Here is a 27,202-nt window from a genome sequence, read left to right as displayed (position 1 = left end):
AAGCATATAATAATAAGTGCAGTGTATGTTTTTTAGTGGTCGTTACATTATAATATTCCCTCCTGTTGCTCCTCTTAGAAACATGACATGGGTAGAAGTGGAATATGCACTCATTAGCAGAGTGAGGCTTATTGTGTCTCTGTGGCGGTGACTGCGTCTCCCCGCGGCACACGAGTGACAGCAAAGCTTCCCGTTAAGCAAATGGAAGCTTCTTTTAAATTCACCACATAAAGGGAACAGGTAGTCAGAGGAAGTCTCGAGAGGATCCTCGTTCTCATTAAGGTCAGATGTTATAATTCTCCACTCTCTTTAATTTGAGCCTTGTACATTTTTATGTCACCATATTATTCACTTTGACAAGGATGTAGTTCTTTAACCAGAAAGGAAGTGTGTGCTCAGGTCTGCGCTTCTGAGTGAACGTCGGCTTTACTTTGAAATCAATTCCATTTTCTCCATATCAGTAAATATAAGGCTGTCAAAGGATTAAAGGATGAAACTGTTTCTATTTAAATGTAAACACATTACAGCGATGTTTAATCATAGATTCATTTATACTTGTGTGTATGAGCAGAAAAACAAAAGAGAAGTGACTTCAGTGGCAGTGTGTCTGTCAGGTCTGTCGATGTCGACCTCACTGAAAAGCTTTCTCAGCGACTGACAGTCCAGCACTTTCTACCCGAGCTTAAGACCCAGCAGCTCAGCCTGCTATCTGAGGTTTGGGTTTCCCAGGGTCCAGATAAGCACACAGATAAGTCCAAATCAATGCAGCATTTCCACACAGTTTTAAGCAGATATCATGGTTATCTCTGCATTTAATTAACGGTAGCAGGGAGATGATATTGGATCTATGTCATCACATTTATTCAGCTGTGTTAATCTCACACTTTTAACCACACAAAAGGTCAATTCTCCTTAAGACTCACCCACAAACGTTTGACCTCTCTGTCAACATGATCTCTGTATGATAGAAATATTACAAATATCACCAACTGTTATTTCTTAAGTAGGTATAACACTGTTTTTCATTCATAAGTAATCGTGTGTGCTTGTGTACTTTATGACGCATACATATTTACACTTCATAAATGCGCTTCTGCCACGGATTGCTCCCATTTTATTGTTGTAGTAAGTGAGCGGTGAATGATTACATAGATAATGAGTCTGACTTCATATACACACAGACACACAGAAGCGTGTGTGAGTTCATCAGTGTGTTTAAATGTGGGAAACAAACTCAAGCCAGTGCGACTCCAACCTGAGGCCTGTGCTCCGAAGCGAGATTAGTGGCTTAGCGAGGTGTGTGGAGTCTAAAGCCAGAGTTTTCCACGTCACAAAGCAAACATAACCTGGTCCAGACCAGATTATGTTCAGAGTGTCAGCTTGAAATCAGCTATAGAAAGCGCTGCACCTTTTCTAATCAGCCTCTTTTGACATGGTTTCAACATTCTTAAGAAACTCCATCCGAGACGAGGAAAAATGTGCTTCAACCACGTGAGCTGATCAGACCCACTTCTCCCTCTGCCTCCTGTGTGTGTGTGTGTGTGTGTGAAGATGATCATCATTTCATTTTCAGTGAGTGACACTCTCTGAAATACTACACAAATTCAAATAGAAAATGTTCTCCCTGTCTTTGTGCTAACCTGAATAGATTTACCTGTTCTCTTTTCAATTTCAAAAACTTTATTTGTCCCCGGTGGGCAATTCAAGACGAGCCTCTCTGTGCTGGCGGCATCTGTTTGTGTTGTTGCCGCTCTTCACGTGAGACTGTGCTCTTCTGTCTCATCACCAGCAGCTTCTGCTTTATTCATGCCATTCATGTGCTCATCATCTTCCTTTCACTCTTAATAACCTGAAGAAGGCTTCATGCCACTGTGTGTGGACGCAGCCGTCGTCAGACGCTGTGCAGCCTGACTGTGTCTGACCGAGTAACTAAACCTGACCTGCACTTGTTATGTGTATATCTGCATGTAAAGGTCTGTGTGAGCACAAATGAAGTGTTCATCATCCTGACAGGAGTGCGACGTGTTCACTGTGAAAAGCCATCTGATTGTGGGTGACCACGCTGGGACTAAATGACAATTGTGACATATTGGTGTGGGATCTGTGGGAATAGAGAAGATTATATTGCCGACGCAGCCACTGGAGCAGTCCATCACCCATTCACATGCTAAGTGTGTGTGTGTGTGTGTGTGTGTGTGTGTGTGTGTGTGTGTTAGAGAGACAGCCTGCAAGTATAAGGACATAAGCTTGTGTGTGGAGCGAAATCCAATATTCTTATTTCTCAGCCTCTTTGTCCCTCAGATCCCCTCAGTCCCCACCCAGTAATGATATATTTCTATCTCAGTTACACATGGTAACCCAGAGAGGCCTCTGCCAATATCACCACGTGTAGCACTTGTTTACACACCACTGAAGCAGAGGGAGCTGTGTGAGAGCGACAGATGAAATGAATATTTATTTCAAATAAGGCGAGCGTTCTCATACTCTCTGACCTAAACTGCAGAGGTTATTGCTTCATCGTGTTATGCGATCGCTCCATTTCAAGGAGGCTTAAGGAAAAAAATCCAGATTTGATTCAGATTTGCGTGCCGTCTCTATTCTGTTCTCAAAGTTGTGAGTCAAGGACATGGAACTATTATAACGTACCTGGCACCGGTTTTTCCTTCGTTTCCGTACTCAAACACTCAGGTCTGCCGTTCACTTTTTAAAACTATGCAGTTTTAAATTCCTCATTTCTGAGTAATTGTCCTTGACTGCCAGCTGGGAGTGAGAGGAGAATAAGGTGACCATTATTATTCTGGGGTTTACTCCGGAAAGAGCTATTGAGCAATGTGAAGAGGCAATCGATCCTGAAAGTCATTTCAGAAAAGATAATGTTGACACTGAACTACAAGAGAAGGAATATTAGGACATGTTCTAGTTTTAAAGAAGTACAAATGAGGCACTTTTGCACACATTGCAAGCACAATTATCCTGACCACCTCCCACAGGGTGGAGTCAATCAATGACCAATAAAGATGGAATTTCAAGATGGCTCCTGCAAGTCAGACGGACATGAATAAAAGATGCTGAAAACCATATTCAGCCCTGGAGTCGATATACATGAGCAGCCCAAACACTGTGGAGAGCATGAGCACTGACATGTGATCTGTGGGAGATCACATGTCAGTGTGTTGCTTTGGTGAAGAGTTTATTACATTGTTTATAAAGAGGTTTTCCTGTTTTACACACATGTAGTTTGTGTCGTCTCATCCATCAAACAGAAACAAGAGAAGAAAAGTCAAAAAGTGATGGAAACAAATCATTTGATAGTACAAACAAAAGAATGTCCGAACATGATTATTCATCGTCATGTTTCAGGACTTCTCAGGTTAACAGTCTTGGACAGTGGTGAGAAAAAGGGAGATCATATTGCTACACCCACTGTCTGCACACATTAAGAGCGACATGCTGGAGGTGGAGCAGCTGTCCACTTTTAAATGCCAAGACATGGAGACCGAGCAGGCTTCTCCTCGCGGAGTGAAAAGCTGTTTTCATGAATGCTCAGGGAGTTTCATGTCAGCGAGGACGTTATGATACGAGTCGTCCGCGCGCTGATAGAAACTCTCCTAACATTTAAAAATGCTCCCTGGTCGTAGTCGCTCGTCGGCTGGCTCGGGACGGTAAGACAGGTCAGATAAGACAGGACATCCACGGGCTGCCAGCAAGTGAGACGCTGGTGGAAGACACAAAATGTCTCCTCCACACTTCACTGGACCTGCAGTCCAGACCATAATATGAAAAGTCTTCTGGTTTGCAGGTTGAGTAGGAAGTAGGACGTCTGAGACGTATGAGTTCATGTTCTCAAGTGCGAGTTTCAGGTCTTTAATTGAACATGACGTTAAATGATGTAAAGTATGTTGTCGTTAATAAATGTTAAATTAAATATTAAATATTCATAAATAAAAGCCCATCACATACTGTAGGAGTGAATCGAGGACAAGGCGCCGGGCAAATCACAAAATACACGGATGAAATAATCGTTTGACGACATGATTTTTATTGCATTTAAATGAAAAAATCTTCACCTTAACCCACAGACTAATGTACGTTTCAAACCTCAGATTGATGCTGAGTCATCTGTGTAACCCTCTGGTGTTAATGCCCCGTCACTGCTCTTTTCTGGGCTGTTCTCTCCTGTTAAATGGCATAAAGGGGTGAAATTCTCATATTTCTGTACCTGTCATTTCCTTTTTTTAATCCTCCGAGGCAACGTCTTTGCTCACAGTGATGTTTCAGAGCCTTGAGGACACAAAACACCAGCAGTGCTGCAACAACCAAATACTGCCAGGCATTTTTGTTAAGGGGAAACAAAACAGGTGAAATTTGCAATATTGTATAGATTATTCCTATATTTAATTAAAAAAGAACAGAAAAGTAAGACTGCAACACAAACACCTGTGATAAATATTTATATTTCCCCTCTATTGTAGGTTTCTGGCCAACTTAAATTCAACCACTGTTTCTCAGTGAGGTCTGGAGACTCCTGCAGATCCACAGCCTGTAGCATTGAGGTCTGCAAAATAATTAGCAATACATTGCAAAAATAATGCCTTATCAGGCACGACAGCAGGACAGCAGGTGAGGAAATATTCACACCTCTGTCTGCTTTCATGGCTGAACAGAGACTGTGTTGCAGTGGTGCCCTGAAAGAGCGGGTTATTACACGGGTAACGTCCGTCCACGCTGAGGATTGTTGTTATCCACTGTGTGCTCGTATCCAAAGGCATAGAACTTGAACTTTAGTCTGTTTGGAGCACACTGCAAATGCATTAGCTGGATATTTGATATTTTTCCTCCACATTTTCATTTCACAACATCTATGAGTGCAAATGGCTTCATCGGGCTTAAGATTATGAGTCGAGGAAAACAAACAAAAACAACATGAGATCCAATGACAGTATGATGTCAGAAGTTCCTGCCGACTGCTCTTAACTGTTCCTAAAGATGTGTTTTGTCCAAGTTAACTTGAGTTCATTATGAGGTCTGCTAATAAAAATGTATAATGAATAATTATTATTAAGTCCTTCCTTTGAGCAAATGAAGAAAACTTACTACGATTACAAGGATTCAGACATTCCTCCAGCAATTTTATTTATTTACAGTGTTTTTTTTTATTCATTTCTGAAGAAAAACTACCATCACAAGTTGATAGTTGTTGCTTAGTTATGTCGCTGTTGTGCGGTTAATATTTGCAGTGGCAGTTTAATGTCAGCTGTTCCCATTAGCTGCACCTAAAATGTGTTTAGATATTTACAGAGCAATTATACTTACTCACACATGCACTCATGTTGGACAGGTTCACAAACTGTGAACCTAATAATGACATCAGTGGCACAGAGACGATCAGAGTCCATTCACATCGTGGTGAGACGAGAATCTCCATCAGTGTAGACACTTCAGTCACACGGCACAGTAACTGCATCGTTTCTGCATTGCTGCTGTGGCGCACATTTAAATCATTTTATTATGACATTTATAACGCAAACCTGCAATAACAAAATAAAGGGAGTTTTAAGGTCAGAATAACTTCACAGGGATGTTCCTAAAACACTGCAAGTCATTATATTTCAACAAAGCCAGTATAATATTCTCAAATAGCATGATTTTGTTTTTTAAAAGACAGTATCATGTTATTTATTTACTATTGTTGCGTTCATACGTCCATTTAAGAAATAGAACACACCCTCTTTTAAATTGAGCCATTGTTGGGATGTATATTTTATTTTGCTGGAGATAAAGAGTGCAGTCAGATAACACTTATGCAAAAAGACAATAACACAGACACTCAGGCCGTGTAATAATATTAGAAATCCACTCCCTCTTTAGCTATAGCATCCGTTTCACTCTCTTTTGTTTCCACACAGTTTCTCTTTTTGTGAAGAACCCCCCTCCTCCCCCCTCCTCCCCCTTCTGTGGTGTGGATGGATGTTCCAAACACTGCAGACCTGTCACTCAGTCATCTCTGGGGGAGGCAGCCTCATTGACTCAGTTGGAGGAAAGTGACTGAGCGGAAGAGTTGATTGGCAGAATGCAGAGACAGAGGAGACAGTGGGGTAGCAGATGAGCACAGAGGTGGGAACCATGTGGAGCATAAACTGTCTCCTTAAGAGAGTCAAACAAGGGCGCACACCGCGATACAGGGATGCTACACAGTGGACACTGAAAATCACTCTGGCTTTACAACAGTTCAATGCACAGATTGAAATACGTGTGGATTAATATGGACTATGGAATATGTGCACTCACTGTGTTTGCCTTTCATAAAATCATAAAAATAGACTTTCTAAACTCCAGATACTTCTCTGGACGCTGCAAATATTTCACAGCAAAACTTTATTGACCCTATACTTTAGTGAGTGCTTTTGCTTTGAAACAGAGACAAATAGGCAAGAGGTCTACAGTATGTGTGCCGAAATGAAAAGACACACACACACGAGTGTCTTCCCTGAAAGACGATGTTCATATCTGTTACATAACATAAAGCGTTTGTGTTTTTAAGAACATGCGTGTCATATGTGGAGGATGAGGCTTCATCAGAACTTCAAACATCATTGAACGTCATGTGTGACATCAACACAGCCTCAGTTCTGTTCACTCTCTCACTGCTCACAGTAGAAACAGAGAGGAACAGACTCTCAGAAAAGTGAGCTTTCATTACACATTAGCATTGTGATGAAAGTGTTGGTCGTACAGGAAGCTCTGACTCTGAAGAGGAAGTGTGTCGTGTGAGGGTCAATTAGATGTTAGAGAGGCGTCCGTTTACTGTGTCACTGCTTCCTGGGATGATTAATGACGAGTCAATAAGATTCCAGGACACTAGTGTTGTCAAAGATTACTGTCTGGTCATTCCACTTTAATGTTGGGATTATACAGACAAAACAAAACTGATGGAGCGCGGCCGAGCTTGGATGCTTTACTGAGGGGTGGATCAGCTGTTTGCTCTGCATCACAGGGCAGGTGTTTCAGGGAAAGCCTTGAAAGCAGATTGCACAGATGGAGAGGACTGTGCATAATGATGCTCTGCTAAGGGGCTGACTGAAGTTATTGCCAAATGTGTGATTTGCCGTGTTAATGTTTTTATCCCAATAAGACTGAAATGAGGAAGGATTGGAGGGAGAAGTGGAGTGCTTTGAAGTGTGTGGTGAGATTTAGCTTTTGTCAGGGAGCAATAAAGCCACTCCCAAAAGGAGGCCCAACCAGGAAGTGAGCAAATGGGTTTTTCTTCGAGCTCTGACTGAAACAGAGTGATTAAAAAAACATTAGTACAGGGAGGACATTGAGTTAATATTAGGTTTACACCATATGCATTCACGGTTGTTGGTTTGGAAAAATCTTGGCAGGTACATGTAGACTTTAATGTTAAACTTGTAACAGAGTGGTTTCACTTCAGTGCTTCAGCAAATACAATCATTTACAACAATAATGATCATTATGTCATTTCTTCAATGCAGCCAAAAATATGAATTGTGCAAACCAATACGATGCAATGTTGTAAAATTCCCATTCAGGTTGGTGTTGTTATTGCACGTGGGCTGAGAGAGAAACTGTGGTGAAGTGTAAAGCAGGGCTGAAGCAAAGTGGAGCACCGGAGCATCACGCTGATGTGTCGCCAACACATCTCACTGTTTTAAAGTGCTGCATCTGTCATTCTATGCAAATGTCTCCAAAGGTGCCAAAGAGGTGAATGCAAGTGGGAAGACGTTTACAGTACGGAGCTCTCTGCAGCTGCACGTGGACAGAAATGATGATGGAGTGGCCTACACCTGCAAAGTGGACCATGTGGCACTCACACAGACACCACAGCAGGCCACTGAAGTACTGGAGGTCCACTGTGAGTACACACACACACACACACACACACACACACACACCTGTTAGCTGCATTATAATGTAGCGAGTCCCACATTTGTAGATCAGAACGTTGATCAGTGTGTGAAAACCTGGAATTGAAGATGATTTTGAATGTCTTGATTTTGTCCACAAGACAAAGTGATTGAGTTTTAATGATTTCTTTGTTTTATGGAGCAAAGAAATGAAGAAAATCTTCACATTTAAGAAATCTTGAAAATGCTTCGAACCGATGAATCGGTGATCAGAAAAGTTGTCGGTTAATTTAGTAATCAATTAATAATCAAGTCATTGATTCAGCTTGGTTGAACGGTCCAATCATTTATCATCGAGATAAAGAACTCGTTAGAGAATTTAAATCAACAATGAATATTTATTAAGTGTACAGCAGATATATGGATGTACACGGGATGTAAGATATTATTTTATCATAAGTGTGTGATAGCTCACATGTTTATGTTTCTCACAGTCATCATAATGCTGTAAGCAGTAAATATGAATGTCGTCGTGTTTGTCTGTCCTAGACGCTCCTCGTGTGGAGATCGTCCACTCCCCGGCGGTTCCTCAGGAGGGCCAGTACTTAAAGCTGGAGTGTGTGTCCAAAGGAAACCCTTCGTAAGTGTCTCGGCGTCCGTGTTAGCTGATGTCAGCCCTTTGTCTAAATATGGAACATGTCCCGTTTGTCTCTCACATGCTCTTTCCTTCTAGGCCAGATCCTGTGATGTGGACAAAAGACGGCAGTGAACTTCCTGACCTGGACAGGATGATTGTAGAGGGCAGGGACCTCACCTTCACTTCACTCAACAAGACAGACAATGGCACCTACCGCTGCGAAGCCACCAACCACCTCGGGACCAGCAGTGCTGAATATATACTCTACGTCTACGGTGAGTTCAAAGAAAAGGTAGATAAGTAGATAAGTGGGCAGTCGTGTTTTATGTCATCACATCATCGGTTATTGATCACCGCTGACACATGAAGGGCTGTACAAGAGCACAAGCTGCACGAGGATGATGAGGTTTCATCAGGGTGGGAGGAGCCAACAGACACAGGCACCGGACTTTGTTGCAGACAAACAACACTGTACTGTACCAGTGCTGAGAGTGATTAGTGAGGAGAATGAAGGCCTCAGGTGACACAGATACCACCAACGCCTTTCCTTAAATAAACCTGCGGCTGCCCAGATTCTCCACAAACACACTTTAGGAGGCAGAATTTATTGCTGTGTTGTCAGGAATATCACCAGGAAGGATAAGTCTTTCCTAGTAACGCCTGAGGAGGTGGAGGATGAAGGGACTCTGTGTCAGGGGGAAATAGATAGTGTTTTTCCCTCGTCTGTGTCTCTCAGCATTAAGTAAGAATACTGTAAAGAGGCAGAGCTGTGATACATCTCTGTTTTAGGAACTTAGATATTGTGAGATGGGAACTAAAAGACACACAATCCATACAAGGAGACGCCTCAATCAAATATTACATTATTATAAATAGTATTATTATTATTACATGTGTCCAAGTCTTTTTTTAAAAAGTAACCTAATCTAATGAGATTTTCATTTTATAATATGTTGTTGATATTAATATAGTCGATTTGATTAAAAACCAGTTCCAAGGTTAATGTCAGTATTCATGAAGCACTTTCTGCAGCAGTGTGTGAAAAAACCTCTGCAGTCATTGCTGAATGTTAACAAACGGATTGTGTGTGTGTGTGTGTGTGTGTGTGTGTGTGTGTTGTCACTGTAAATAAAAGCTTGGACACAACAGTGTGTCGCTCTGCGTCCACGTCCTGTGAATGAAGGTTGACTATTAATCACAAACAAATAATACTCTCAGAACGATGCCATTACACTTTTATACATCTATGTATCAATATAAATATCATCTTCTAAATGAACGGTATTTTTAAGGCGTGGCGACGACATGAGATCACATCACAGCAAGGACAAGGAAAAAACAAAATCAGAACAGAGTGCTATTGTGACATCATGTGTTTGAACTCATCCCATAATACTGACGACAAGAAAAAGGTATGAACTTTGTTTGCATATAGTGTTTGAGAACGTTTAGTGCAGAGGTGCGTAGCGTTCACAGTCCATTCACAGACGTGTTATTTCCATTCACAAAGTGTTGACATTTTTATTCTGAATTCAAATCTGTGTGAAAGCTGTTCAGTTCACACACGTTTCATCACCTTCATTTACATAAAAGGCTATAGCAGCATATTGATTAGAATCAATAATTTAATAATTTACTCACTCAAACTGAACCATTAGCTCCCACAATTAATCAAACCTTAAACATTTCATCACATGCTGGGTTTTTTTCTGTGATCTTCAATCGCCTCCCTGACCTCTGACCTCCCTGCAGCAGGAGCCACCGATGCCCATAATGACAGTATTGTTATTAAAGTGACAAACTGTATGCTACAAAAAAGGCCGTCGGGTACGGGAGGGTCAAAGACTGCGATCCAGATTCATGACGTGTTCGTCTGAAATGGCACCCAGTCTGTTCCTACCCTTCATTAGTGATTAGCACACCTTTTAGCCTTTCACAATTGCTACCATAATTCTTGGAAAATACCCTTTTAATGGTTTCCCTCTGAAGGGAAGACGTTTTTTCTCTTCCCAAAGACATCCACTTAGCTGCCTGGTGATTCACACTCAGCCTGAAATGTCAGGGAGACGCAGGACAGTTGGCCCCGAGAATGAGAACCACAGCCAATTAAAAACCACTGGCTCATGAAAAAAGAAAAAAGAAGAAGAAGCAGAGCGACATAAACATTAAAAGCCAAGATGGGAGTGTAACTTTATTAACTTTGCTGCAAAATGTCCCTAACACATGTGGCCGTGACTGAAATGAGAGATGAAAACATCAGATTACATCATGGTACACTTCAGTTTGGAGTGGTAAAGTCCTGGATCAGGCTTGTCTTTGGACTTTACTGAGAACAGTCGCTTTACTTAGTCTGCGGACTGTGTGCTGGGCTCGATGGCCGCATGAGCGACAACGACGTCATTGAACACGACACAACACACAATAATGGAGAATAAACATCGGTTTCTGCCTGCACGTTTTACGTGTTGCGTGTTGACCATTCCTACCTGAGTCAGGTGACCCGAGGACCATAAATGGACCAGTGTTGGTACTTTTAATAATGGAAACAGAAATACTGAAGTGAGTGAACTGTTCCACTGTGTTCACCAACATTACTAAACTTTACTTTGCTACGATATGTGAACAAGAAAATACTGTAAACAGAGTTTCAGTGTCAGTTTCAGCCACATTTATTGGTGCAGGTGTATATGTGGGTGGAGCCAGTGTTGTTTGTTTGTGTTGTGAGCGTCTACTTCACAGTGACGAGTTTCTCGCCCTAAAGGCATTAAACATTCATACAAACAGTATATTCAAATGATGCAAATAAACCCTGTTAAATATTCCACCCATGTAACATAAAAGGTTCATTGGCATCATTTGTAATATACAATATCGCTCATATTAACAATGTGACCAGCCAAAACCTGACGCACTAACATTTATGGGATTGATATTCACTCACATGTCATTCAGCAGTGTCATTCATCACTGTATAATGTTTGCCTTGAACCATTTTTGTTGCTCTTTTATTGGACCTAACGCCCCATGTGAATTCATTTTGTTGTTGTTGTTGTTGTTGTTGTTGTCCTTGTATTATTTTTGTGTCTGTGTGTGTGTGTGTGTGTCTGTCCCTTCCACCAGACGCCCCAACCACCCTGCCACCATCCACCACTCCCCCCCCACATCCCATTCCTCCAGATCCTACTGCACAATTAGGCGCCCGCGCCTCAGACCCCACAGTCACTGGCAACAGAGGTACAGTACGAGCCCGCGAGTCCAGAAACCTCCTCCGCATGCTGCTCTCTTACTTTCATGTCCCTGTTTTTCTTCCCTTCACTGCTTCCAGCATCACTCTCGTCTCATTCTGGGAACTTTTGTCTACCTTTGTTTGTCCTTTGGGACTTTTATTATTAACCATATGTCTGTTTTATACCATTTGTTTTACCTGTTCTTTGAAACTGAGTTGTTTTTTTTCATTCAGACTTGACTCTCAGACACATTCCAGGTCGTTGTAAAAAAGAAATGCAAAGAATTCAGAAAGAATTGAAGTGTGCAAACGCTCCATCCATTTCAAGCAAAACTCAAAGAAGCAAATGTCATAACCAACAGATAATATCTGACCACTGGAGAAGTCTCATCATGACTCCTGACGCTGGTTTAGATCTGATTTAAAAGACACATTATAGCCACCACACAGAGTATTAATGCTGTTATCTTCCTTTCAGTATTGTACTATAAAGTATATGAATAATGGCGAGTCATCTATAGGAAGATGGAACACGGCGTTGGCGAGGCATAAATTGCTGAGGTTCTCCCAAATCTCCAGCATTCTTATACCTGCAGAGACGAATGAATTACCAAGAGTTACAGTTATGGATTTCAGCTTTAAAAACCTCTGATATGCAGTGGAAATGAAATGACCAGCATCATCCTGCAGCAGCAGCGATGCCATCCATAAAAAAAACATGACATTATTAATGTTTCAAACATGTTGTGGTGTCAGCACCTGCAGCACCTTCTGAAGAGAAGTCCTGCACCTTCTTTTCCAATCGGTCACTCAGTAGGTCAGAGCTCCTCCCCTTTTCCATACAGTACTCTCCTCTGGAAGTATTCCACTGACCCTGCACTCAGAGAGCCAAAGCACGTGATTTGAGAGTCTAATGAAATTGGAGGTACCTCTGACGGAGAAGAAGCATGTGCATCTGGAAGCATTATGACGTGCAGACGCTGCTGTAATCGCTTTAACGCGGTAAAGCAGTGGAATATTATGTCGAGACAAAAACCTCTCAGAAGGTTTAGTTTGTATCTCTGTGATTTCTCTACGAAGGAAACATTATTATTATTATTATTATTTCAGTTCATGGTTCACTTCTTTGCTTTGTGCCTTTTTTCACACTCTGTCCTAATCTAATGTGTAATAGTGAAGCCCCAAATATGTTAATGAGATAAGAATGTAACAATCCCAAAAGTCCTGAGAACGACATTTACCGCGATGTTGCACACACATGTGTGTGTGAGTGAGCGAGCTGAGGCTCTGTGTACGTTAAGACTGGGTTTCTTTGTAAAGAGCTGCTAGCTGTGCTAACTGTGCTAACTGTGCTACTCATGCAGTTTTCATCAGGAAACGATGAGAAGCGTTAGTCTTTTTTCTCTTTTATTCATGTACTTTGATCATATAGACGTTCTGTTTTTGTTCCCTCTCTTCAATACACTCAACGTAATGGGGCTCCAAAGTCCCATTACCTCAGAATCATTTCCTCTCATCATCGCTGCCGTCTCTAAATTACCATCTTTAGGGTCCTTCAGGTGTTAAGATTTGAGAGTGTGGCTGGACGTTGTGCAGAGTGACGAGTAGATTTAAAAGGTGTAATACAAATGTTCTCTGACTGAATTATAGCCGACGCATGGATTGTTCTGAGAGTCTCAGACTCCCACGTTTCAAACAGTTCAATATGCAGAGTCTGACTCCAGTTAAACAAATGTCTGGTCACATGCAGGCAGGTGATCCAACGAGACTTTTCATGGCAGGCAGGGGAAGCAAGACAGAGACAGAGAAGCCAAAGAGGTTGGCTGGAGCAGTTCTATCACAAATGTGACGAGTGCATGTTCATCATGGTCCTGATGAGGAGATGCAGCTCAGGTGTGTGGGGAAGTCAAGTCAATGCCAGGCCCAATCAACACGTGTACAAACAAATGCACCATGAGAACCAGGAAATGAGTGGGAAAACTGCCCTTGAAATGTGCACGCTGTCGACTTTCAATGCCGCCATAAAACAGTGTGTGCACACGAGTGTGAAGCACAGTCTTCTCTGTGAGACTGTAGAAGTCAGCGCTGACCTTCTGACCTTCTGACCTTCTCCTCGACGCGTCAGGTAAAGAGCGACTGAAGACAGCAGATAAATACAGACACTCTGAACCTGAAGAGATGCTGATTTTACGTCATGTTATATTCCAGACAACTAAGTGTTGTTGGATTACAGATTAGATCATTTTTCCTTAAAGTTATTGTTTAATTGGTGCTTTAAAGGGACGCTGTGTAAAACTGAACAACGTCTATGAGTAAAGTTGCATGTCAGAGCTGGATATATACCTGAATATGAGAATATATATACACTTCAAAACTCAAAGATGTTTAGTTTGTCTGTTGTGAGCTGGTCCAAAATGACACTCGTAAAAACATAAGTACAATTATTATATCTTATCTTAATTTCTGCCGTACTAGATTTTTGTTTAGAATGGACCTTTAAGTTGTTAAATATTGGTCTGTTATGCAACATAACTTCACTGTCATTGTAGTGCAGTTTTTTTGGCATAAAAACAATTGAAAATACCTCAGAAACATAGTTCACAGGAGTAAAATAAGTGAATTTCCTGACCTGAGGTCCATATTCTTGACTCATCTCTCTGAGGACGTTGACATTGTTGGATCTTCTTCATCAGTGTGTCTCAGTTCTTCTGTGATGTGTGTTTGTGTAACACAGAGACATGAGAGGAGCTGAACTTCTCCGTATCCTCAGGGAATCTAAATATCATATATCTGCTTTCATGTGTCTGCTTGATTTATCACCAGCTCTTTTTTTCTTGGGCTCTGGATGAAAGCAAACAACTCTGCCTCTGTAACGCCACCATGATGCTTTGTTTTGTTGTTGTTTATAATAAAGTTGTCTTGCAGTGAAAACACACGGAACCAGCTTTGGCACCAGCGCCCGTGTGCAGATGAGCTCGATGATCAGATGTTCTTCTGTTTTTCCATAGGCAGAATATTTGCATTTTTAAGCAGCAGTGAGTTTATCACCACTGAGAAACGTTAGGCAGAGAATAAGAATAAGTTTTTTTATCATTACATTCTTTTTTATCTGGAACACTCTGAACTATAAAGATAGTTTGTTGTTTTGACACCACCTTTATTCTTAATGACAGTGTCATAAGTCTTCCACGTTTTAAGCCGTAGGATTTTTGTCATAATTGAGCTCCTGTGATTTTCCAAATCACAAAGTGAGGCCTTTTTAACTTTGATTTTAACTCAGTAACTCCTGTTACTATGGCAACCATGGGCCTAATGCTGCTGGACTACATAGAACTACAAAAGAAAAATATCACTGGGCTAACATCAGGCCCACAGGTGGATTTGGAAAGATTTAATGATATGATATGGTGTGTGTGTGTGTGTGTGTGTGTGTGTATATGTATGTATATATATATGTATATATATATATATATATATATATATATATATATATATATATATATATATATGTATATATATATATATGTATATGTATATATATATATATACATATATATATATATATATATGTATGTATATATATATATGTATATATACACACACATAATGCTTTAAGCCATGTGTGGCTGTATGATGCCAGCACTGATGTATAACTGCAGTCTGTGATTCACTTTATTAAAGAAGTGCTGCAGGTTTGTCCAACACACACTGCTGCAACAGCCCAGTGAGCCTTAATGGCTGTAATAACTCTTGTGCTAAGTATCAGAGGTCAGTGTAATGTCATCAGACCCCTCCCTCCCCTCCCTCCCTCCATCCCTCCCTCCATGAACACTCACACATTCTCTTCCACCACAAACTCTGGATTCCTTCAAAATTTGCCAAATGCTTTTTGCCCGGCTTGTAAATCAGCTCTGACCTTGTGAGGCTGAGGTTGGATCACGCACACGAGTTTCTTTGGTGTTTTAAAATATTTACTATTGGCTTCTCATAATCAGCCTTGGTGTGGATGACCTGAGCCCTGGAGCCTGATACTGCTGCAGCAATTATTCATGTCTGCCGTCTCTGCCTCTGAAATAATGCACATTTACCCACATGCATGGTACATTTAGTTTATTTGTTGATGGACGGAGGATAAAAGTGAAGGAACGCGCCGACAACCTTGAGACTCCTAATAAAAGTCTGAGCAAAAACCTGCTGAAATGTTTAGCTTTGATACCAGAAGGCCAGTTGTTACCTGAGGTTTGAAACAGTGGTGGTGGTTACCTTGGTAACGTAATCCAATGTTTTGTTTTTGTTTAGTACAAAAAGCAAAAAGAACTTGAGTTTGATAGCAGTGACTGTGCAGTCAAGGACAAGAGTGGAGACAAGAGACCCAGACGTTTGGGATTAGTCAAAGTTTTTGTTCTTTTCATCTTTCAACACACACATAATATACACCTCACATATTTAAGACTGAAGAGACTCAAAGTTTCATTCATTTGTTTGTCTCAGTCAGAGGTGTGTGTTGTTTAAATGAGGCTGTGTTTAATTCAACAGCGTCATTGTTTTACCTGTGAACCAGTTTCTTCTTAAAGATGGAGATTAAAGATTTTAAGTTGAATTAAGGAGTTTTAGCAAAATAATTTCCTGATATTACAAATAATTTAAGAAACAAGAAGTCAGACATATGATAATGTATTTTATATGTATCTTCATCAAATCATGTGACCTCGAAAACGAAAAAGAGTTCGTTTTTTAGAATTGTATTTGCAGATTTAAAATTTCAACCATTCAATGGCAGTTACTGTGAAAATAAAATGATTTTCTTTGTAGCCCAACATTCACCTTCTTTCGGTTGAGGACCAACCTTTTGTGGAAACTCAATAAGTGAATAGTGACGGCTTTAATCCATTGCTATTGATCTTGTTTAAAAGGGAGGAGAGAGCGCTGAGGCCATGTTATGAGAAAAAGACATATTTTCTCCAGGGCAAGTGTCCACGTCAGCTGTGTTTAAACCACAGAGGCAGCTTCCCCAGGGGCAAATGGTTAAATATTGAATAGTCCCCTCCATGTTCTCTCCATTTTCTCTGCCATTCTTCATTCTTTACAGCATAAAACTGAGGCGCACAGGAGAAATTAAAACATAATGCAAAGGTCTTTCCACTTATTGCAGGCTAAGCTTATTGATGACCTGTCACATTAACTTGCTTTGGAGAAGAATTATGGCAACAATTTGGAATAAAGTGTAGAGCAGAAAATGTGCAATCAGTAGATCCTGGGGCTACAGATATGAATTACATGTAAAAGCAATTCTATTCATTAAATCTCAGTGGCAACAGACACTTCCAGCAGCTTGAAGTGGTTCACACACACACACACACAAGGCAGACTCATTTTGACGGCAGCAGTATGTTGACGTGAAGTTTTATTTTGTCCTTTATTCATTTTTCCTCTGGGGGATGATCGTGTCGCCTCCTCCAGTCATTTTCTTGCTCCGCTGTCGAATCTTGCAAAGCAGTTCTTCCAAGCTAACCAGCAGCATAATGAAGGTTATGAGAGAAACTAATGTGGAGAAAGCTGCAGCAGCGCAGTCTTGGTGCAGTCACTAGAGCAGAGTTGTTGAAATGAAGTCCCCTGTTGTATTTGATTGCTGTTTTGAAGTGGTTACGACTTTTACTGAACATGAAGCTGCTTTGATAGATTGATGCTCGCAAGATGATTCATTATTTTTGTTTTGCTTAGAAGTTCATGCTGTTACCCTCCTGACCACAATTTGTTTTCATCCCTGGAAGAGGTCAAACACTCATGATAGTCTACATCCGTATTCAATGATTAGTTCATAATTTGTTCTCAGAATATAATTAGTCCACTGTGACCCAGTAAACAGTCAAGTACAAAGACACACACACACAAACAGGTCATGGTAACATTTCTGTCTTGTGTGTGTGTGATGGCAGATGTGTCTCACACGTGCTCCTCCACTACACTCTCTGTCTCCATAGAGACTCGTTCTTCTTGGCAGTCAAACCAGCGTTAGATTTTCCAGTCGCAGCCAAAAAGCTGAGCATAATTGTCTCATCGAACAAACAAAGTCTGCAGGAACCTTTTACTTCCTGTCTGTTTACAGGCTTTTGTGTCTGTGATGGAATCTTAAAGTTCCAAGTTCCAGGTCACCAGTCCATCACAGAGACACTTGGAGACCAACAACTGTCCACTCTCACACCTACGCTCAATTTAAAGTGTCCAATCTGCACAAATCTGCATGTTTTTGGGCTGTGGGAGGAAACTGGAGAACCTGGAGAAATCAGACCTTATACTCACATGAGATTAGCTCTCTCCCACATTCAAAGATTCCCTGACCGACGCCATAAACACAAGGACACTGCAGGTCTGTGAGCTGCTGATGTATTAATCTGTGCAACCTCACAAAGCTGTATCTGAGACAGACAGACAGACAGACAGATGCTTGTAGGGCATGGTTTTAATATTTAAATGTCTGAGCTGACATGTATGTTAACTATTATGTAACTTCCTGTCACTGATGTCATTCATGAACGATGCATCTGTTCAGGTGAAAGGTTAAACTGTGAGGTGATGCAGAGGAGGGTTTACTGTAAGACTTGTAGATGCTTTACAGGCTGAGGAACAGTCTCTCTGGAAACACACATATTCAATATTACACACACACACACACACACACATACAGGAAGTTTCCCATAGTGCAGCTCACCGGCCAATGATTTCAGATCAGCTGGTCTGACGTGGACGCAGGCTTTTCTCCTGCTGAATATTTGAGTTTAAGTTTTCCACAGTTTTCTCAGACCGATCCAGGACCAATATATTTGCTTAGTCACCGTTCAGTCATGAACAAGAGTTCCTCTTTGAGTTTGACTGTGAACAGTTTGTCATGCGTTCAAGAAACGTGACGACCTGATTAATGTTATTCAATCCGACCACAGTTTCAAACCAGCACAGGTTTTTACAAAGCCTCAGGACAGCTGTGGTTCACAGTATAAATCCATATGGAGCAGGTATCAGTGCAGCAGATAAGACGAGGAGTTAGTGAGGCAGTTTAAGAGTAACACTTTTGGTTCAGTCCATCCAAGCAGTGACTCACTGAAGCCCCGAATCCCCTTTAATTTATTAAACAAGCCCAAATCGTAAGGCCAGACGACAAGAAGAGTGTTATAAATATTAAAAGAGGAGTTTGCTCTCCCATGCTTACATATTAAATCACTGTGAGAAGAATGTATGTGCCCTTATTAAAAGATAATGTGCTCTGGAGCCATAAAAATACATCCCTCTCCTCCTCGTTGTCTTCCCTTTAACATTTTGCTCCAGCTGAAATTTCTGCCTTTTCCTTTCCTTTATTTTCTGTCTCTGTAAACCTTTGTATTGCCTTGTCGTCTTTTTATCCTCCCACTTGTCACAGCTGAATAGAGCAGAATACACAAGAACTAAACCTTTACACATAAACAATGTGTACATTTGAAGTGCAAGGCAAGCCGATACTTTAGGATAATTCATTTAACATAGGTATATTCTATATATCCTGTATACAAAAACATGACGAGTGCATGGTTTGACTTTCACACTTTAAATCAGTATCAAGAAGCAGAAAATGTGAGTTGTGTTGTGGCATCTGCGTCGTTGCCTCCATGATTAATTCCTCTGTGACATTTAAAGGATGTTAATATGATCAATAGGCCTCGTGTTAATGGATACACATAATAATCATAACATCTGCAGTTGTGCATCATCAGCATAATGAAAATGTAGAGTCTGAACAGCACAGGGCCCAGAATGGAGCCTTGTGGAACCCCCACACGTGAGGAAAGTAATGATGCACAGAATCAGGCTTTAAAACAAACAGCTTGATTAGATGAGTGAAGGAGATAAGAGATCATGACAAACTGCAGTGATTTGTGTTCTATATTACGATTGAAGGTGTGATAAACCTTTGTCAACACAGTTGAGTAGAGTTGTTGTTTTTTTCTGCATCATAATCTTAAACACCCACACTGTCTCATACCTGAACTTACATGGGTAGAATCGGTGCAGCTCTCCTCTCAGTTGTGCTGCTAACTCATTCTAAGATGGCAGCTGCAGTATGCCTTGATCCTCAGTAGATACACAATGGTTATGCTGAGTCATGGTGAGGAAAAAAAAACCATTAAAATAACGATATAAACTTCTCAAACCACCACTGCAGCATAATCGGCTTCCCTGCGGCAAACACTTTCCAAAGCACTTTCATAGTAAATCACTAAATATAGTAGTTGTGATGGAGCTGTGGGCTTATTACAAAGCAGCTGCACACATTCACAGGCTTTTTACAGTGAAAAACAAGTTTATGATGTCATTCATTTGTTGTGTCTTTGCCGTGACGGACGGTCACTTTCATGACATATATATATATATACTGTATATATATGTACACACCTCTGAAGCGTGTAGCATTGAGCAGGAACACAAGTGTATGGTCATGACATGTTTGTGCCAGAAGTGGATGGAAACTGAAGCCCAGCACTCAGACTGTGTGTGTATGTGGTCGTTAAATAAAAAAACGCCTCACTGTCCTGACAGATAGAGGTGAAGAGACACAACCATGTGTGTAACTCGACACCTAAATCCTGGCCCTCGTGGTGCGGCACCAGGGGACCAGTCTTCTGCTCTCTGCTCCACTGACCAAGCACGACTGCAGCACACTGAGCCCACGCCACGTGTATGTGTGTGTGTGTGCGTGTGTGTGTGTGTGTGCGTGTCGAACGTGTGTGTGCGCGCGCGCTTGTCCACTCGTGCAGTCAAGTGTGACGGCCTAGTCGCTCGGACCATGGAGAGTTATGGTGTGCGAGTGGACCAGCTGTTCCATCTTAACACGTGGACTGACTTGGAAAGAAAGGGAGAGAATACCATCGAGGAAAAGAGGTGACATTATACTACAGGGTGTGTATGTGTCAACCAGAGCCACACACACACACACAGAGTCCTGGATAATGAGATGAGCACTAATTTCTCAGGTGTCATGGACTGATATGAATAATACAGGTTCCTCCGTTACCCACTGCTGTCACTTTATTTTCTTTGTTTCTGTCACCGTCACATCGTCCTCACTCTCGCCTCAGATGGCTTGAAAATCAGACTTTGTGAAAAACAAACTTTAATAAGATGAATAAAGGAAATAAGCTGCAGCTGAGAGAGAGGGGGCGGGAACCTCTGATGTGTTTTTGCATGAGGCGTGAAAAAGCTAATCTAGCAGCTTTCTGTCTCACATGACCCTGACAATGATTTCTGCCACTCTTCGAGGGAACGGCACCACCTCTCTCACACCTAATTCATTTTCCTAACAGCAGTCCTTCTTTGCCAGGAAACAGTAAAAAGACTGGTGTTTCCTTTTCCTTTTCCATTGGATGATTTATTTACTGTGTTCCACACGCTGACCTCGTTTGCATGTTGGGGACTCCTCGCGGATGCTGCTGAATTATTCAGCCCTTTTCCTGACTCCCCGCTTTTATTCCGTCTTGCCTTCGTTTTGCAGGATGAATGCGTGTCTGCCCGTAGCTGCTCTTTGTGTCAGTGTGGTGTCTGTCTCTCTTCCTCACTTTCTCTCTCCGTTATTATTCTCTGAAAGGCAAGAGGGATGACAGCAGCTGAAAACAATCATTAGATCAGGAACAAGCTGGGAATAATCTTCTCCTTCCTCCTGGCTGTGTTTCATAGTGTCTGCCTTCACGGCCTCACTTCACCAGGCAGCAGCGTCATCTGCTCTCTCCGTGTCTCTGTGTCTCTCCTCAGATCCCAACGCTCTGGGACAGCACGGCACTGACCATGCGCTGATCGGAGGAGTGGTCGCTGTGGTGGTCTTTGTCACCTTGTGTTTAATCATTGTTCTGGGAAGATACCTGGCCAGGCATAAAGGTAAGTCCACTGTGGACAGCAAGTGACTCTCTTAAGGTTTACAAAACATGTCCGACTCGTCTCATGAGACATCAGAATTGTCCCCAAATGCTCCAGTCATGCATTTTGCATCGTGACAGTAAAGACGGCCATGTGCAACTGTTTGAATTTGCCATGATCAGACATAATCCCTTCCCCTAACCCAGTGTTTCTGCGTTCCAACACACCAAGCTCATCAACACACACTTCATTTGAGTCAGGTGTGCAGGAGCAGACACACTGCCCTCACCTGAGCTCTCACAACTACATGAGCCTAAACTTAACCTGAACCGAATTCTAACTCGTGTTAAAATCAAGTCTTAAGCCATGAACAGCGATTTTAAGGACGAGCCAAATAATCCCACAAGGTTTTTGTTCCTCACAAAGAACAGAATTTCCACAATTTAATATATTATAAATAATAAATATTCAAAGAAATATCATTATAATATTTGAGTTTTTCAGTATCAAAGTACCTCAGTACCTCAGAGCTCTACTAATGGCTAATTCAACATTTAATATTTAAATGTTGAATTAGATAGAATTAAATATATTTAATAATGTCAGTCAGGAAACTGAAGGGTATTTTTTAATAATTGAATTATGGGGTGGAGTGGCTCAGTGGCTCAAAAGACTTCATGGTCGCAAGTTCAACTCCACCCCTGGCAGGTTGTACTCGATTCCCTTGTAAGTTGCTTTGGATAAAAGCGTCTGCTAAATGACATGTCATGTAATTGCATGATATTCACATGAAATATAAGAAGTGCTAAAATCCTAGAGTAAGAACTGTGTTTCTTTGCAGTCAGTGACACAGAAGCTTTTGAATAACTATTCATATAAATGATAATTGCACTGAAATATAACACAGAGAGTTAAGGGAACTTAAAATGTAAAATATAAGTTTATTCAAATCAAATCTTAACTTTTTGTGATGTTTTTGTGATTTGTATCGTATAAAAATGCATGTGTTGGTGTTACTATACTAATAAACAATAAAATGTTTGTGTACATTTTCCTTAAGACCGCGTTCTTATGCTGAGCTTCACATGAGTCGCAGGTGCAGCTCTTTGACTGGTGTTTATTTTCCACGCCGTCTCTGCTTCATTAACATATCCTGCACTCGCCGAGCTTCTCCCCTGTAGTGTGTATATGAATAATGTAGCTTTACTTCTGTTGTCTTCAGGTGTGTTTTTCTCCTCCGGCAGCAAACAGCGTGCAGGGCTGCTCTCTATTTGTTTCCCTAAATAAAGGTTTGTCTTTCATTTCCTCAGGAACATACTTGACAAACGAAGCCAAAGGAGCGGACGACGCGCCCGACGCCGACACAGCCATCATCAATGCTGAGGGCAACCATGCGCACGCAGAGGAGAAGAAAGAATACTTCATTTAGACTGCAGAGGGAGCTTTGCAGCTCCTTTCTTTATTCCCCTTCTCCCTCCTTCACTCTCTGTGTCTCCTTTTCTCTCTTTCTGTCTCGCCCTTACTCTTCTCCACCTCTGACCACTGCCCCCCCCCCGCCGTGACCACGAGGAACCTGCAGGCAGTCCACAGACAGAGAAGCTCCCCGAGTGTGTTCCTCTTACTGCCCAGTGTTGGGCTCATTTTTATCATTTACAACTTGTCCTTCATTTCTGTCTTTTCCATTCACTGCCAGTCTCCACAGGTATCTTACCTTACCTTACCTTACCTTACCTTACCTTACCGTACTCCTCACCTTTGATCTCATCTTTGAGTCCCTGGAAACAAGCGTTTCTACCATGACTGCTTCTAACACGTTCTTGTATTTCTCTTCAAGCAGACACACACACACACACACACACACACACACACACACACACACACACACACACACACACATACATATCATGTCTCACATCAACACGGTGCCTAAAAATACAGACGCCATTGAACTTCTGTCAATGCCTTCATGTATGGTCTGTCAGTAGCGATGTAAATGCTTTTTCGACCGTCGCCTCATCGTTCCCCTCACACAGCTTTTAATTATGCGTTGCATCTTTTTAATTAAATGGAGATCTGTGCTGTTTTACGCCTTATACATGTCTATCACACTGAATATGGTACTTTTAGAAGCTCCACCCCGAGCCTGCCCGCCCCCCTCCCCACCTGTCCCCTCTAAATAGACTTGTAATTAATCAGTCGAGCCCTGTAAGATAAGAAGAAGGTTTTGTGTGACACTGTAGTATGATTTTGTCAGATAAGTGTATAATATGATTTTCATTACTAGGGTTAGGGTTAATAAAGGGTATTGTTGGTATTGTTTAGAGCAGAGAATACACACCAAAAATATGCGAAAGGTACTAGATGAAGCATTCCATCAAATAAACTTGACCCGTTATACTCGACCATTTGCTAAACCTGCTGTCCGTATGTACTTTCGTGTGTATTTCCCTGCACTGACCGGGCTGCAGTTTAGTCACACACCAACTCACAGTAGTTTGTTATTCACGTCAACAACCGTTCAGGTGTATGCTACAGTCAATCTCCTCTCTCTGAAAGCTGTATAAATTGTATTGAGGTGATTTTAGCTTTTCACTTTGAAGAATTTTGTTTGTGTTAATGTGACAATTTTAAGCCTGAAGGACCCCATGAAATGTAAAGTGCAGCAGCAGGAGCTGAAAACACAAACACAGACAGTCTGTCAGTCGAGGTCAGGGCAGCTGTACATGTGTTATGTCCATGTGCCCACTTCTCGCTAAACAACCGTTCATTTTATTACTAAATACGAGGAGTGGTGAGACGAGTTTGACTAAAGTCCTGCTCATCTCTGAAACCATGTTTTCATTTCACGGGGCCTTCAAGCAAAAAAGAAAAAAAAGAGAAAGTAGTGAGTGAGTGAGTGAGTGAGTGAGTGAGTGAGCGCTGGGTCATAGATCTGCAGAAGCCTCTTTTTCCAAAACTGAAGAATAGAGAAGCACAAAAATGACTGAATGATGTTACTTTTCCAACCATGAGATCAAATTTATTATAAGAAACCTTTTGTTTTTCCAAATGTGAGATAATTCATGTTCTCTGATCATTTGGGTTGAAATGGTTTGACGCTCCCTGCTGTATATTGTGTCTGCTAAAATGTGGTTGATTGTGAAAAAATTCGCTGTTTCTGGATTGTGGATTCCTTTAAATTTGTAAATTAGCCACTTTAATCTATTGACTTTTTTTTTTTTCCTTCCATTTTTTTATTGCATAATCCTTTTTAGTCACATTTTGAAAACATGTATTTGTTCTGGCTCAAGGCATGTATATAATGTGTGAGAACTAAAGTTTCATAGTACACATTAGCATGTTTTTGTTTGGTTCTTTATCATCATTCATTTATTGAAACTAAGACAGTGGCGTCTTGAGTTGCGTGTGACGCGCTCTGAGCTGCTACACACTGAAAGGATTGGATGTTGTAGGAAATGTGATTAACAAAATAGGAAAAAATAGAAGATTTAATGAAAGAAATGTGGTGAAACAACGCAGTCTTAGATAAAACAAAGACTTTACCAAATCCTTCAAATGCTAATTTAAAATGGAGGCAATGAAATTGACACACACACACACACACACACACACACATCAAGAGGAACAAAATAACTTGGTATCTTCCTTCTCTGTCCATAATATTCCAGCTAAGCAACTTTCATCACTTTGCAGGAGTTTGGATGATTTACTCTCCTGTGAACGCGTGATAAACACTTTGGCTTCTGAAAATTAAAGACTTAAATGTAAGGCACTAATCTTAAGGGAGCAAATTATTACCAAGGGCAATAAAATAGTGAGCCCATCTGTCTCCAATTTACAGCATTATGCAAATGAGGTCAGCCAGTGTAAGGTTCTTGTTCTACGTGTGAAAGTGGAGCAGCTCGGCTGGAGATCACAGGAATCATGACTCATGACTCATGACTCATGAATCATGACTCATGAATCATGACTCATGACTCATGACTCATGAATCATGACTCATGACTCATGACTCGTGAATCAATCGTCACAGTGTAGCCTTTAGCTTGTTTATGCAGTTTTACAGGTGTAACGTCAGCCGCTCAAACACTCATCTGCTCTCTTTAACCTTCACTCTCATGTTGCTATAAATACATTTATCCCAGTTGTTTCTGTTGCATCATGTATGTCTGTTTTTATCAGAGACACTTTTGTTGAAACAGGTTGTTTATATTCGAATATTCTATAATGATCTCTGTAGAGAATGACTTCAAATGAAAGAGGTGTCATTCACTCCAGTGTGCACTCGTAAAACGTGCTTTTGTTTTTCTGTCTGTAAATGTTTGTTTAGACCCGACAGTAACGAGCTAATCCAGACCAAACCAGGATTTCATCTTCTTTTTTTTCTTTTAACAGTCTGGTTCATGCCGTCTATCACACAATCACTGCTGTTACGTTATGTTGTCATTTCTTTGTTGTTGTGAGTTCAAACTAAGCTTTAAACTTGTTCCCTCGTTGATGTCACGTCTATATCACTTTGGTTCTGATCCACAGTCCTGGTCCTGCCGGGTTCACATGTTTCCCTGCTCTAACACACCTGAGTCACATGATCAGCTCGTCAGCAGAAGCCTGATAACGAGCTGTTGGGTTGAATGAGGTGTGTCGGCGCAGGGACGGTGGGAGAATGTGTGCGACATCGTCGGCCTCTAATTTCATCTGTGACACGTTTTCTATTGAGCTGAAGTCGATTCTTTAGACTCAGAATGAAACCCAGGTTCATGTGAGACGGAGCTGTGCACACACACTAAACATCATTTCATGTAATGAACACGGTTTATTATGGGTTAGATCAATGGATGGTTCTGTTTCAGCTGATAGAGAAAGCTACAGCGCCCCCTATAGCAGCAGGGATGATGTGACCGTTTTTACTGCTATCACTATAAAAAAGAATGTACATGAACTGTAAACTCTAGTTAATCAGGTGTGTGTGTGTGTGTGTGTGTGTGTAACCTTTGCTCTGATAAAGTGATGTGACGATGATGATTGATAAAACATCCTTATATTCCTCGACGACTCGAGTGCGTCTGGTCACAGAAACATTGGAGTCAGTTGTAAAGTGACAACATTAAGTGAGTATTCACCACCTGAACACGACTGATTTCATTGAAACGTGCATACATGGCTTTAGCACTCTTCTTCTTTTCCTCCTCTGTGATAATGACACTAGAATCAATCAGCCCAGTCTCCATTGTGTCACATGTGACTCAACAGTCGTGTTTTCTTGTCTTTCTTTTCATGCTCTCTCCTTGGTTTTGCATCTCAGGAATGACTTTTTTTATTTGTGTGACGTGTGAGCACATCTCTGCTCGTCCCTGGACGCTGACGCCATGTGTTTGTTGAGTTTACTATTGTCACAGTGTCAATAAAAAATATTCAGTGATTCTTCACTTACTCTGTCATCTTGCTGTCATTGGAACATAAAGAATGGAGAAGCTGTTTTTGATGCGATCGCTGCGATTCATCATGAGCTCCGTGTCTTTACACAAACCTCTTGTTTTATTTTGAAGCGACACACGTCTTTGTGTACATCACTTTGTAAGGTGATGTAAAATATGATGA

General features: G+C 41.2%; 1 protein-coding gene across 5 annotated transcripts in view; it reads left to right on the top strand.

Moving 5' to 3' along the window:
- Nucleotides 1-24,939, top strand: part of LOC122779349 (cell adhesion molecule 2-like) — a 153,148-nt gene extending 128,209 nt beyond the window's left edge. For 3 of the 5 annotated variants that reach the window (XM_044041560.1, XM_044041558.1, XM_044041561.1), the window contains 6 exons: nucleotides 7,712-7,873; nucleotides 8,415-8,505; nucleotides 8,599-8,777; nucleotides 11,623-11,736; nucleotides 21,503-21,625; nucleotides 22,915-24,939. In XM_044041560.1, coding sequence (XP_043897495.1) covers nucleotides 7,712-7,873; nucleotides 8,415-8,505; nucleotides 8,599-8,777; nucleotides 11,623-11,736; nucleotides 21,503-21,625; nucleotides 22,915-23,033 — 788 coding nt within the window. In that variant the 3' untranslated portion in view covers nucleotides 23,034-24,939. Of the gene's footprint in view, nucleotides 1-7,711; nucleotides 7,874-8,414; nucleotides 8,506-8,598; nucleotides 8,778-9,637; nucleotides 11,586-11,622; nucleotides 11,737-21,502; nucleotides 21,626-22,914 lie in introns of those variants that run through there. The other 2 variants (XM_044041562.1, XM_044041563.1) reach the window with 2 other exon arrangements.
- Nucleotides 24,940-27,202: the final 2,263 nt, after the last annotated feature.

This window comes from Solea senegalensis, linkage group LG13 (assembly GCF_019176455.1).
Source record: "Solea senegalensis isolate Sse05_10M linkage group LG13, IFAPA_SoseM_1, whole genome shotgun sequence".
Taxonomy (NCBI): domain Eukaryota; kingdom Metazoa; phylum Chordata; class Actinopteri; order Pleuronectiformes; family Soleidae; genus Solea; species Solea senegalensis.
The sequence above is the reverse complement of the archived record's forward strand: the minus strand, read 5'-3'. Positions and strand labels throughout refer to the sequence as shown.